The 13,524-nt window shown below is 40.3% G+C and overlaps 1 protein-coding gene across 7 annotated transcripts in view; it reads left to right on the plus strand.

Annotated features, from left to right (window-relative positions):
* CTBP1 (C-terminal binding protein 1) overlaps positions 1-13,524 on the plus strand; it is a 199,058-nt gene that overhangs the window by 46,516 nt on the left and 139,018 nt on the right. For all 7 annotated transcript variants that reach the window (XM_085547494.1, XM_015862566.2, XM_085547496.1 and 4 more), the window contains exon 2: positions 2,631-2,796. In XM_085547494.1, coding sequence (XP_085403620.1) covers positions 2,739-2,796 — 58 coding nt within the window. In that variant the 5' untranslated portion in view covers positions 2,631-2,738. The remainder of the gene's footprint in view (positions 1-2,630; positions 2,797-13,524) is intronic.

Genomic DNA, 13,524 nt, shown 5'->3' on the forward strand with positions numbered 1-13,524 from the left:
GCTTTAAAAATACATTTTGTAGTTTTCTTGCTTCTCATCATTTTTCTTCAGAGACCTCCTAGGTTTTGAATGGCTTGTTTTCAGATCTTCTTACTCACAGCTTTATGTTTGTCCTTTACTTCATTACCAATGTTGCCTTAAGTCAACGTTGCTTTACTTACTTGACATTCCCATTTCAGCTTGTAGGATTTGCTCACACTGCTATAAAAATGTTGGAGATTCTCTTTTATTGTGGTATCTCAAAGAGTAAAGCTCATCCATTCTTGAGATAGAACTAAATGCTCCAGGCTATAATTGCCAGAGGCATCTTCTCTTAAAAAATATCTTCAAAGACTAGGATCATCTGTTTAATTGAAAGAAAACCTATAATATTCTTTTCAATGATATATATTTAATCTTAAAATTGTGCTGCACAAACAGGTTCTGTATGCTGATATTTCAGATGGCTTTGTAGCCACTACTCATCGTGCAGTTAGGCAGTACATATCAATATATATTCCGAGTTCATTTGGATTCTCATTGAGTTAAAATATTGAAGTGTGCTCTTAAATACTTCTTGTTCTAATTCCCTGGGCAATGGGCTTTTATTTTTAGTGAATTTCTCAAATACAGTTATTCATGTTGTGGTTTAGTAATTGCAGTTAACAAACGCTCCATAATTAGAATGTTTTTGTTTTGCTGGGGAATGTTTCCCGTATCATCTTCTCTTTGGATTAGAACATGAAATATAATAAAATTGTGTGAGGGTTACATTTAACACTGTGTTAATATGTTAATTTAATTTTTGCTCAAACGTATTTTTTAAAACTTACAACATCTTGCCGTGGATAAAAACCAAACAAACAGGGCTTTAAACAAAGCTACTTGATTTATGCGGTACGCTTTGAAGCTACTGTAGATGGAAAGAAAGCAGCTGGTGACACTTCCAGCGGTAGGGCAGTAGTTACAGATGGGCCGCTTTTTTACAGCTGTCAGCCAACTTCGTACATAGAATGACTACAGTGGAAAAATCTTGGGCTGAATGAATAAACAAAACTGAGAGCAAGGAGGACAGAAGGCATATATGTTTCTACAAGACAGGAAATTAAATTAGCTATAAAAATTTAAACCTAGATTAGCATTGGAAACATTCAGCGTATTCTGGTTTTTGTTTCTTGTCCTCTTTTATTTTCCTTCTTCTGTGTCTATTGGAGATGGTAGGTTGTAAAACAAAGGTAAGAAGCAAAGAAATACTTGTTTGGGGTTGACATGAGTTTGGCACATTGACTGAAGGAAAGGCAGGTAGCTATGGCTAATTTTAAAAAGCATTTAACCGCATGTTAGATTTGGTGTAATGCTCATGTAATCTTGAAGCCATATTCAATATTGAAGGATGTTGTATTTTGCAGGAATAATCAATGTGAGGCACTATAACAGGAAATTTACTATACAGCAGTGTTTTGTTTTATTTTTAAAGAGAAAATGGGCTTCAGCATTCTTCATCAATTTCTGCTGTCACGATGATTATGTTCAGCTGTAGTCAGACATTGTGCAGAACATTAGAACTCTTGAATCTGAGGATAAAGGAAAAGGTGGAGGGAAAGTGGGTGGGAGGATGAGGTTGAATAAAGCGATAAAAGCATGAATATTGCACATTGCCTTCATCTTCAAGTGAAAATAAACACGGAGAGGAGCTTTGTTTTAAAAATCCAAAAGCAGCAAGCAGAGTACGGCTGGAAGAAGATAGCTGTTTTAATGCAAATGTGCAGTGCTTCATATTCAAAATATTTTTGTCACTTCACCTCAAGAGTCTTTGTGAGGTGTTGACTAAATGTGCACTTGTTTGATTTGATTAAAAAAAAAAAAGAGCATCTAGGAAGAAACAAGCAGATTTCTAGGTTTGGTCACTTGCAAGGCCATGTAATGTTCACCACTGATGTTGAAAGCTCCTGGGAAGGAATAAAAGGAAACAGGGAAATGGATTATTTGGCCTGTGTTTGTATGCACCATGCTTGTAATATGTGTTTGGTTCTCAGAGCCTATTAAGTTCTTACAGGGGACAGATGCACTGCTCTTATTATGCTTTTCCAAGGATCTCTATAGCTTTACCCATTCACTTGCTCCTGTGTGTTTTATTTACAGTGTACATTTTGGTGAGAATTTTGATGCGGGATGTTTCTCCTCTCCCCACCCCCTTCCTGCAGGCTGTGTGTTGTGTTACCCTTCTGCTGTCTTGCCCAGCTACGCAGGATCTGAAAAGTGCTTAGTTGTGTGTGCTGCCAAAGAGCTTGCCTAGTCATGCATGAAGCTGTTTTAAATGCCATTTGCTTGATATAGATGTTGGCAGTCTGTGCTCTCACTGGGATGCACATCTTCAGTTATATGTTTCTTGAATCGTGACCCTAAACTTCCCAGTATCAAACTCTAATTTATTCTAATATCATGGAGTTAAGGATGAGAGGAGCGTTTCCTTGATTGCTTTGTTATGATGCCTTCCTATGGGGAAGCTTATTGTGAAATCCCAGGATACCAAGTATATTTAGGAACTGTGAATGTTTTCTTATTCTTTTAAGTATACATAGGTCACTCTTCTGGAAAGGGGTGGGAAAAAAAACCCACTATATTTAAGAAATCTGTCTTTCTATTCACAGGTTTAAAAAAAAAACAAGTTTATAAAAGGCAGAAAACGTTTCTGAGTTGTGGCTGACTTGAAGTCCATCATCAAACTGTGCGGAGACGTTCTCTGAGCTTCCCCTCTTATGTCTCTAATGGACAAACACAAAGTGAAGCGGCAACGGCTGGATCGCATATTTGAAGGTTGGATATTTCAATTTCTAAGGTTGCATTCATTTAGTGGATTATAAATATTTCTGAAGGTCGGAACTCTGCTCGTTTGGTCATTCAGTGTATTTTTTTAATTGAGATGTGTTTCCTGTTGAAATCCTGTTAACTGTGCAGAGGTGTTGGGTTTTGATGAATAAAAGCAAAGAGTGTGGGAACTCTGTACTGTTGTCCAGTTCCGTTTCCTTCCAGCTCAGCATTTTACAACGTTCTGCCAAGATGTTGTGAAAGCTTGTGGGTTTGTATAAAATAACAACCACAAAAGGATAAGGAGACCACATAATCCTCTCCAGGGTCTTTCTCTACAGATATGCTTCATATAGATTGATTTAAGAGCCCGTATCTGGTCTTAGTGAGGAAATGGGAAAGAAGTTAAAGAAAAAAATCCCAGAAGACCCCCAAACTTAATGAACGTTAATAAAAATACCAAGATCTTGTGAAAGGAGTGGAATCACTTGCATCAGTCAATTAATCTTGAATCACAGTTGTGTGAATTGTATGTTCCTGGTGTTCTTTGTTTTCTTTCAGATTTGATGTGAAAACAGGCTGAGGGATAAGTTGTATTTTGATGAATGCACAAGTGGTTGAGGCTTAATGATGTTTTTTTAATACTAGATGCTTGTTTCTTCTTAGAAGGGATCTGTTAACTTCTTTACCAAACCCGTTCTGGTATGACTGGAGTAAGTGTACAGACTGTTGGATGAGTAGTTTTTGCATCATGCCTAATACTGAAGCAGTAAACTGCATTTGAAGCAGCTGTGTTGGTCGTCAGCAGTCACTGGTAGCTTTGTTGTATCCTCCTCTTTTCCCCTTTCTTTGTGCCAATATGAGTGTACCCATATAATGAACCAAAGTGGAAGAGGACCAATACTAAAAATACAATATTTTGTTTGAGAATTTTTTTTATGTAGGTGAATTCCTCAGTCTAGGTCACAGCTGACTAACGAGTTGCATTGAAGAGGCAGTTAGAAAGGAGGAATGAGGGGCACATGGACAGTTCCTTATGACAAAGCCAGAGAAAGGCATTTCATCAGAGTTCCAGAGGGTATAATTTCATAAGTGATGTAATCTCAACAAAAAGTAGCTTAGTTCACCCTGAATACTTGATCCAAATTGGTCTCATGTCACTAGTTGTCTGATTGGCCAAGGTGTCAGCTTTATCTGCTCACCAAGAACTGGGGAGATGGCTGTTGAGGGTGGGAAATTGGGAAGGATGTCCCTTCATCTGGACAACTCTGTTGTAGGATCAGATGGAAGTGACCTATGGGTGAGATGCCACAGTGCTTTGTGCTGTTCATCCTTTGGTCCTAGGTCCTCATTCTAGATTCTCTGTGTCTGACCTTACCAGAAAACTTAAAGGTATATATTTATTTTATTTTTGCCTATTTTAGTGTGAGCTGAATTAGCAAAGCATGAGGAGACAGAAATGAGAGAGGACAGAGAAACCTGTCCCTTCTGGGGGCACCCACAGCTGAACTGAACTCCACCATTCTCTTAGGGTCACTATATTTGTCAGTTGGATGACGTAAGAGAAATTAGTTGTGATGATGTGGCAAAGAATGCAGTCGGGGTGGAGGTGGCAGACCGTTAGGTTCTGTGACTGTATAAAACAGCAGCGGCTTCCCTCAGGCTGTGTGTTCACATGTTGTGACACTGTTTAATCACAGCCATTTGTGTGGCTTGTTTTCCCAGCCTTGCACAATTCACTGCATCCTAAAATCTATCTGTGCGGCCATGCGCTGCTGGGAATTGATGCAGTTGAAAAATACAGCAAGAATGAAGTTTTTTAGCCACTTTTACTTCCTAATCCCCTTTACCATATGCTGGATAAATGCTGTGTTGTGGGAGTGGGAAGATGAGGAAGAGGGTGAAGAAGAGAAGAGGGGAAGAAAAAAATGATATGAAATAATGCTTAAGGTTTTCTGGGTAGAGGAATTTAGTTTGGCTGTGTAAAACATCAGATCTATATTCTGCTCTTGATGTTCTTAGAGGTTTGTAAACATCTCTCTGGCTGATGTTGCTAGATCAGTATCCGTGCCAGTGTGTAATGTAGGATAAAAATGAGGGGGCAGGTTTGTTTTTAGAAAAGCTGTTCTCTCTATGTGGTCCTGTTCAGGTTTAAGAATCAAGGAGTTCTCGGCACGTATTTCCCATAACACAGCCTAAATATTTTATATTTTAGGAGGACGCATAATGTTTCTTTTAAAGCTCAGGAAACTTAATGAGCTGTACAGCTATTAAAGGTGGCTTATCTTCTCTGTCAGCTTTTTTTTTGTTCAACAGTCCCCGTAAAGCTTTCTTTTCTCTCAACCTTTTGGCTCAGAAAAAAAGAATTATTTTTAAGATGGATTTTATTGCAAGCTCACTAAAAGCAGGTAGCAGTGGTTTGCTAATTACTGCTGCTGTTTATATGTATATTTTTAAATTGTTTAACATAAAAACTTGTGATGAGCAGGCGTTTGTGCGTTATTGCATCTATAAAGAGATGCCAGCGGTTTTGTGACGCACCACATTTCATTACTGTTGGTCTCACTGCTCAAAGGAGGTGATAGCGAGTTGAAATTCAGTTGCTAAAAATTGAATGGTGTGGGACTGGTTCCCCAAATGAGATGTTGGTGCAGTGAACATGTGCACAGGGCTGCACACAGCTTGTTCTGTGCAGTTAATGGATCGCCACAAGCGCTCCTGGAAGTTACAGGGCTGTGCACTTTAAGTGCTCTGTGAGTTGAACTGTTTTCCAATGGCTTTTGGCAATTTGCACACTCGCTTACAGTAACAAATCATGCAAATTAAGCAACCAATTGAACAGGCAGCATCGGATTTACTGTTCTCCCAAGTTAATGACGGCATGGGAGCGCTACTACTAAATTTCAGTTAATACTCAGCGGAGAAAAAATCTGACTCTATTACTTGGGGAGCAATTAGTTCTCTTTTAATGTAGTTGTGTAAGTAATTTTTGTCTCCGAGGTACCTATGATTCCCTTCAGTGGTTTCTTAAATATGAAATTGAATATTTGCCTTTCATCCTGAAGCTATTTTCAGGGTTATTTTTTTTTCCCCTGCTTATTCGAATGGTGTGCCATGTTCTTGCATGTGTTGTCTCCTTTACACAGTTCTATAAACCAGCTTTGACTTAAGTAAAGGCAGCTGGACTGTCCCTTGAAGAAGCCAGATATGAAACTGTGGTTTTCAGCTTCCACTGGTAGCCATGAAGTCTGCCTTGGCATAACAGCATGGTCCTGGGCAGACGGAGATGCTAATGTTAGACTTGTTCACAGTCGATAAAGTAGCTTTTAGGCTTCTTCTCTTGTAGAAAAATAGTAACGAGGCACGTGAAAGATGTTAGTTATTAGTTACTGATTATATATAGTTATTAGTTACTGATTATATTGTTCTTTGTCCCCCTCTCCAGTGAAGCTGATGATTGCAAAGCATAATTATAGCAGTATACATTTGGCAGAACAGTTGGAAGTGTCACAGTGCAAAAATAAAATGTGTTCATTTTCTGAGTAATCTGAAAAAATCTAAATGTTTTTGGCATTTGGAAATGTTGTTATCTCTAATTAAGGTATCATTGCACTTCACATTGTAACAGATCTGTAAACAGTGCTGCGTGTTTGCTTATATTCTAGAAATCTTTAATTAAGTGTGTGCATGTTTTACTGACCGTTGCTTGGAAGTTACCTTGGGGATATGTGACCTGGTGGTTTGCTAGGAGCTAACAGATGAGGTAGGAAGGCAATGGAAGGCGGCTACAGCATGAGGACAGTTCTGCTACATCTGGATTCTCTGTGAACAAATTGTGAGATTGATTTTTCTGGTTTGATAGCTTGAAACAAAGAAAAAATTATTTGCAGGCACCTGGTACACAGAGAAAATACCAACGGTGCATGTCCAACAGGTCAGTGAAGACCCTGCATCACCTCCGACAGATGTGATGTGGTTTTCTAGTTCAGCTTTTGGAAGTAAAAAAGACATCCTTGCACACCCAAAGCTTCTCAGCAATCCTTACAATCCCTTTACCTCTTCCTGAAGCATTGGTATACAGCTTAATGTCATTCTTTCTGCACAGGTTGCCTCTTCCTTTAAGTGCCCAGAATAAAGCTTGGAATGTGTTATAGTGGTTTTAACAGCGTGGCTTTATTACTTAAGGAAAGAGGAAGAGTTGAACGGGGTTCCTGAATTGAAAAAGAAAATGCATATTAATGGCACGTGTTTCAGAAAGTTCAGATAAAATCTCTCATCTTTTGCTTTTACGAAGGACAGCCTTTATTCAGGGAAGTCTGATTACTGGTGAGTAACTGAACATTGTGCTCTTTAAAGGACAGAAATGTACATGATAAAGGAGTAGTTTCTTTTCAAGGATACAGACAAGGTTTTCTGTTCCCATCAGAAAACAGGTGTTCTTAAAGCTCCTCTTCCTGTTTGTGGTGCTGTGTAGTATGAGATCTAATAGGATGCATCTTCATAGTTGATGTGGTGTGTTGGTGACTCCAGGTGTGTGCAGAACCAGGTTTTCATTCAACATTTATGAGCAGGTCTTGAAATACAGAGTGGCCAAAAGTTTGAAAGCTGCATTCTGGATCCAGGTCTTTCTTGTGCTTGTAGCAGAGAGCCCAACTTCTTACCACGTGAAAGCAGCAGGTTGACAATGTATGTACTCCATAATATAATGACTGTACTCTATGACCACTGCTGGAGCCCATCTGGTGTACCTGAGCTGTGACTTAGCTCATTGCAGCTGTGAAACTGGGCAGTTTTCAGGGTATTAATGAGAGCAGCAGCCTGCCTGGCCATTGCTTGGCTTCTCCTGTTAGGGAAAGGAATTTTGCTGAAGATGGTTTGTACTGCATATCTTAATCTGCAAATAGAAGTGGAATAAATGTTCTCAGGTGTTGAGTACTCTTCAGCACTTCCTTATGTAAGTGGATATTGCAGGTGTTATTTTCTTTGGAAAACTAGCTATAAATCTTAACTGGTGTTTAGATTTGAAGATGTTCATAGCTGACTTCCTGCAGGTATTGGAGAACAAAGGGACATCATACAACTGCGGACAATCGTACGTCACACAGCACTTTATATGCTTTTCTTTAGGCATTGTGTTCATAGTGCTGGGCATGCTGAACATCCCGTATGTTGCTTGAAAGAACAACGATGGGCTGCTTTGCTGTTTGTCTTTTTTCACAGACCTGAGAAGAAAGCTCACTGAAGGATTAGGGCAGCAGAGGGAGCTAAAAGATTCCTAATATTTTATTGTTTGTTGTTTCCTCAGTGAAAGCTGCTCTGTCACGAAGTACCAATTAACCTTCACCAAAAATGTGTTTTTCAAGCCCAAAGTGCTTTAGCAAATAAATAAGGACTCTGAACTGGAGAGAATTCCCTATTTCCTAAGCAATCCGGTAGAAATTAAATGAGGAATCAGGTAGTATCAGCCAGCAAAACCTCTCTGTGGGACCAGCCATGAAATCTCTCAGCTGTAACTGATGAAGGTGTGTAAGTGAGCAGAGTTGTCTATGAATAACACAAGCAGAATATTCCGTGAATAACCCATTACTTTCAGATTTCAGTGTCTTGAAGTAAAAATGTGTTTGTTCTTGTTCTTCACCACAGGGTGTTCATAGCAATTCATCTGTTTTCATGTGTTCTGCGTGCAAGAACTTTGAAAATACTTCTGTGAGCTTGAAAAAAGTGTTTAACCTGTTACATGAGTGTTGTCTTCAAGGAGCAGCATGAAGTTCTATGGACTAAGTGAAATCAATGAACTGAAAAAGTTGCTACCATGAATAGTCATATAAGCCATATAAGAAGCTTGTCTGTGACTTTGTATATCTGTGTATTCGGGGTTTGTTCACCCCAATGCAAACCCATCCTTTCTGTTGGGACAACTAGAGTTGAACTGCTTATGGGCAAGCTCACTTTCCCTTTTATACTTTATTCTTAGTCCTCAATATCTACTTGGAAAGGTGTTGGAGTTCTTTTGGATTGCTGCTGCAACTTGCCTTTGGAATTCAGTCTTCATTATGTGCTACCAAAACAGTTTTTGAATTTGCATGCACTTAAGCTTTTGCAATACTACAGAGGTGTTACTGGTAACAGTGCAAATTGTATGGAAAGAAATTAGCTTAAAAGCCCATTCTGCCCTAAATGATGCTGAACAGTAGCTGCTAATGAAAAGCATTATCTTAACAAGAAAATTCGGGTGGAGGGGAGGGAGAGAGGGGAATTTTAGAGGAAGCTTTTTAATTTTACTGAAACAATAATGTCACTGATCTTAAATTTTGATGCTTTTTAAAGAAAAGCCGTGTTTTTGCTGGGCCCAGCATTACATATTTCACCTGTAGAGTTATATTTTCATTGGTGTATTGACCATCTAATGCCAACCCCCTGCTATAGGAAGGGACACCTTCCACTAGACTTGGTTGCTCACAGCCTCATCCAGCCTGGCCTTGAGTGCCTCCATGGAGGGGGCATCCAAAGCCTCTGTGCAACCTGTTCCAGTGTCTCACCACCCTCACAGTAAAGCATTACTTCCTAATATTGAGTCTAAACCTACCCTCTTCCAATTTAAAACCATCTCCCCTTGTACTGTTGCTTCCTGCCCTTATAAAAAGTCTCTCCCCAGCTTTTCTTTAGGCCCCCTTCTGTCAAAATAGCATTACTTAAACATTTAAGTATATTTAAACACATAAACAACAAAACTGATACTGTTCAAGTATGGTAAACACAACACAGCTTGAAACTCACAGCTGGGTTTACGGGGTTGTAATTGTTATATTTTTAATATCATATGTGTTTGAATTAGAACCTACTGTTTAGCCACACCTAGTTGTCTAAACCTAAATAATCCTCAGAGAATTAAAAAAGACCTTTAGGACTAGATATTTAGCTTGTATGCAGTGCACATGAGTGCCTGGTAGAACTTCCCAAAGCTTTAGAAATCAAAGTACTTGATGGTAATATGTACTTACTGCAGCCTGGGGTCAGGGAAGATGCTTTAAAAGCCTTAGGTTTATACACAGCTTTACACCCTGCTTTGGAAAATTGAATGAGAGAGAGCTGTGCAAAGATTAAATGTCTGGTAAACATGTTGAAAAATTTAAATAGTCATCTAATTAAAGCAGACGTGTTCAGCTCTCACAGAGGCAGTTCCCATCCTTAGGGAAGCGCAGTGTGAGATGGAAGGAGGGATTATATTTTGCTTCCTCCTGTAGGAGGAACAGACTTCTGGTTCTGAAGCATCTGTAGCTGCTTCCTTGAGAGGGGCCTGGGCATGGCCTGCCCAAAGCTGGAGGCACTGCAGGCAGCCTCTGCCAGGGGAAGGGAAGCCCTTGTGGTATGATGGGCGGCTCATCTTGAGTCCAGACCCTTCTGCTTAACGTGTAGGACACCTTCCTAGGTCCTGTGGTAGAATTAACAGCAGGCTGCAGTACTCTTGAAATTGGTTTAAAACACAATACTTTGCCATCTGACCTGTCTTGTGTTTGGAGCAGCCAAAAGTGTACCTGCAGATACCACTGGGGATCAGAGCAGCAGTTTTGTACCCTGCGTGGGCACATAAATCAGAAGGTCCCTTCCTCTGTCCTTACCTGCAAGAATTAAGTGTTAAGTTTGAATTTCTTATGATGCCTAGGAGTGGTTTTTTTGCTTTTATATTTTCCTCTTTCTGTCCAGGAATTGGTTGCTCAGAATTATCCCAGTTTCCTTTTTCATCTAGCCTTCTTTTTCAGGTAGCATCCTACCTAGCACTGAATTTTTAAACCTCCCACTCTGCCAATCACAGAATCACAGAATTGTAGGGGTTGGAAGGGACCTCTAGAGATCATCGAGTCCAACCCCCCTGCCAAAGCAGGCTCCCTAAACCACATCACACAGGTAGGCGTCCAGGCAGGTCTTGAATATCTCCAGAGAAGGAGACTCCACCACCTCCCTGGGCAGCCTGTTCCAATGCTCAGTCACCCTCATTGTAAAGAAGTTCTTCCTCACATTTGTGCGGAACTTCCTATGCTGTACTTTCATCCCATTACCCCTAGTCCTGTCCCCACACACTACTGAAAAGAGACCAGCCTCGCCAATATGGCTCCCACACCTCAGGTATTTATAAACCTAGATCAAGTCCCCTCTCAGCCTTCTTTTCTCAAGGCTAAACAGACCCAGTTCCCTAAGTCTCTCCTCATAGGGGAGATGCTCCAGGCCCTTCACCATCTTAGTGGCCCTCCGCTGGACTCTTTCCAAGAGATCCCTGTCTTTTTTATACTGGGAAGCCCAGAACTGGACACAATATTCCAATTAACTGAAGATTCACCCAAATAACCAATAAAAATTACAGAGGAGGTTGGAAGCACACAAAAGGTGTTGAGGGAAGGTGTGATTCTTTTGCTCCTACTTGTATTCCTCAGGTTTCCTTGTGCATACATAACACTCAAATACAAATAGACTAAGACTTCAGTTAATGGGTAATTAGGAAGAATGTGTTAATATACAGTGCATGTTTCTTTTTGTCAAAGCATGCACATTTAAAGAAATGATTTTATTAAATGCTAAAGGAATTTTTTTCCCAGGTAATTTAAGTTCTATTTCTTGTCTCCTGCCATTCATTTTGTTTTTCTCTCACTGATTGGATGAGCGTTACCTTTGCGTTTGCTGGGTATCAGCCACCACTTAGGCAGGTGTTACTCAGCTTCCACAACATCTGCCAGTCACTTCTTGGAGCTGTTGTTAGTTTATCTAACCTGCAGATGGTCATGTTTGCGCAGCGCTCCACAAAGTCCCATGCTCGTTCCCCGAGTGCCGCTCCGCACTTGCATGGAGGCATCATCAATTTATCAAACTCACATGATTTAGTAACAGTTATTTCTTCTTGCAGTAAACAAAAGCAGCTGCACTCTAGCTATCTTTATCTGCATGAATGCATAGATTGTGAAAGGCTTTTCTGGCAAGACAAAAGTTCAGAATTTCCAACTGGAATTTAGGGCATGCAAGTCAGAATGACTAGACTCTGATGTTTAGAAACAATATAATAATGCAGAGAATGAATTAGTTGCCATAGGAACTGCTTTGTTTTAATAATTTGGTGAGGCAGTGAATAGAAGGAGCCCCGAAAGAAGTAGTAGGAATTTTAATTACATGTTGTGCAATGTGAGTGGCTTTGTTCATTAAGATTGAAATTTGATTTGATAACAAATTGGAGAATTGGGTGTATAAGTCTTATTCTGAGAGGGCGGTAAGGATGATTTACAGGTTTCTTTTATTTTTTTTCTTCCCCCTGGGAGAAATGCGGTCACATTTTACATTTGATTATAGCAATGTAGATTATTGATTCCTTACCAATAAAACATGCTCGATGCGTTGCGCTGGAAGCGTGACTTACATCTGCGTGCTCTGATTTGCTGCCTGGCAGTCCTGGCAGCCTAGCAACGTGCTGAGTCCACATCTGCAAAGGGATTTCAGGCACCCAAACTTGGGAGGAAGGAGAATGTGGGAGTCTTGAGACGTCAACCCTCATCTAAAACCATCGGCACCTTATTGTCTTTTGCACTTCATGGATGAAATGTAAATTCACTCCATGCTTTTAGATCTTTGTGGTTTTTCTACCCTCTCGCAGGTTTGAAGAGCTTAGTGTACACCTTATAGTTGAGACATGGCAGGATCATACAGCAGAGTTAAGCAGACAGATGCAGATCAGGTAAGCTTTCTGTGATCACACCCAGCACATATCAGCTGTTGCAGACAGATAGCAGGCGTGATACTGCTTTATTCAAGAAATATTCTGAGAAGGGCCTGGGAGATATTAGAGTGGCTTTTCACTGTGTAAAGGAGGATCACAATAAAGAAGGGGATAAGACCCTTCAGCAGGATCTGTTGTGATAGGACAAGGGGAAAAGGTTTCAAACTAAAAGAGGGGAGATTTAGACTGGATATAAGGAGAAAGGTGTGGTGAGTCACTGGAACTTGTCCTGGGGATCTTCAGGGTCGGGTTGGAGGGGCACTGAGCACCTGGTAGAGCTGTGAGTGTCCCTGTTCATTGCAGGGGAGCTGGTTTTGATGATCACTAATGGTCCCTCTCACCTCAAACAATTCTGTGGTACAGTTAAATTCATGTGCAAACTCAAGAAATGCAGGCAACAGGGCCTGGGCCTGAGGTGCTTTGTGCTGGTGAGTCAGTGAGTGTCTGTGTGTGACCAGTGGTGTCAGTGACAGGATTTGCTGCTGGTGTCCTACTGCTGCCCTTCACAGAATGGGGCCTTTAATTTGATTCTTCTCATCTGGCAGCATTTTTTTTTTCCTTACTGAAATCTGCAGGAGCTTAATTCTGCTTGAGACCAGAGGTGGCTTTCAGGTGGAATTCCTGAGCTAGTGTTTAATTAAGGAGGGCCTTACAGGTAGATAGACACAATACCAGAAGACTGGTTTCCTTTGAATATCTGCTACTGGGCTACTCTTGTCCCTGTCTTCTCTGCTCCATTCTCATTGGCCACAATCCAGAGTCTGTAAAATCAGTTCATCGTAGATCCACGTTTTCTTTGGAAATCAATTAACATTAAATGTTAATTTTTAATTTAACGTTCATCTCCCAATTGTATTTCCTCTGATTTTTATTGCATTTCTTTGCTGTGAATGGGAGCACCTGCAGAAATGCCCCTAACAACATAATTTTCTGCATAGCTAAAAAAGTTATTTAACTGTTTACAGAATTCTCAATGATTG

Source organism: Coturnix japonica, chromosome 4 (genome assembly GCF_054131305.1).
Source record: "Coturnix japonica strain WE chromosome 4, WE-NBRP24, whole genome shotgun sequence".
NCBI classification, from domain to species: domain Eukaryota; kingdom Metazoa; phylum Chordata; class Aves; order Galliformes; family Phasianidae; genus Coturnix; species Coturnix japonica.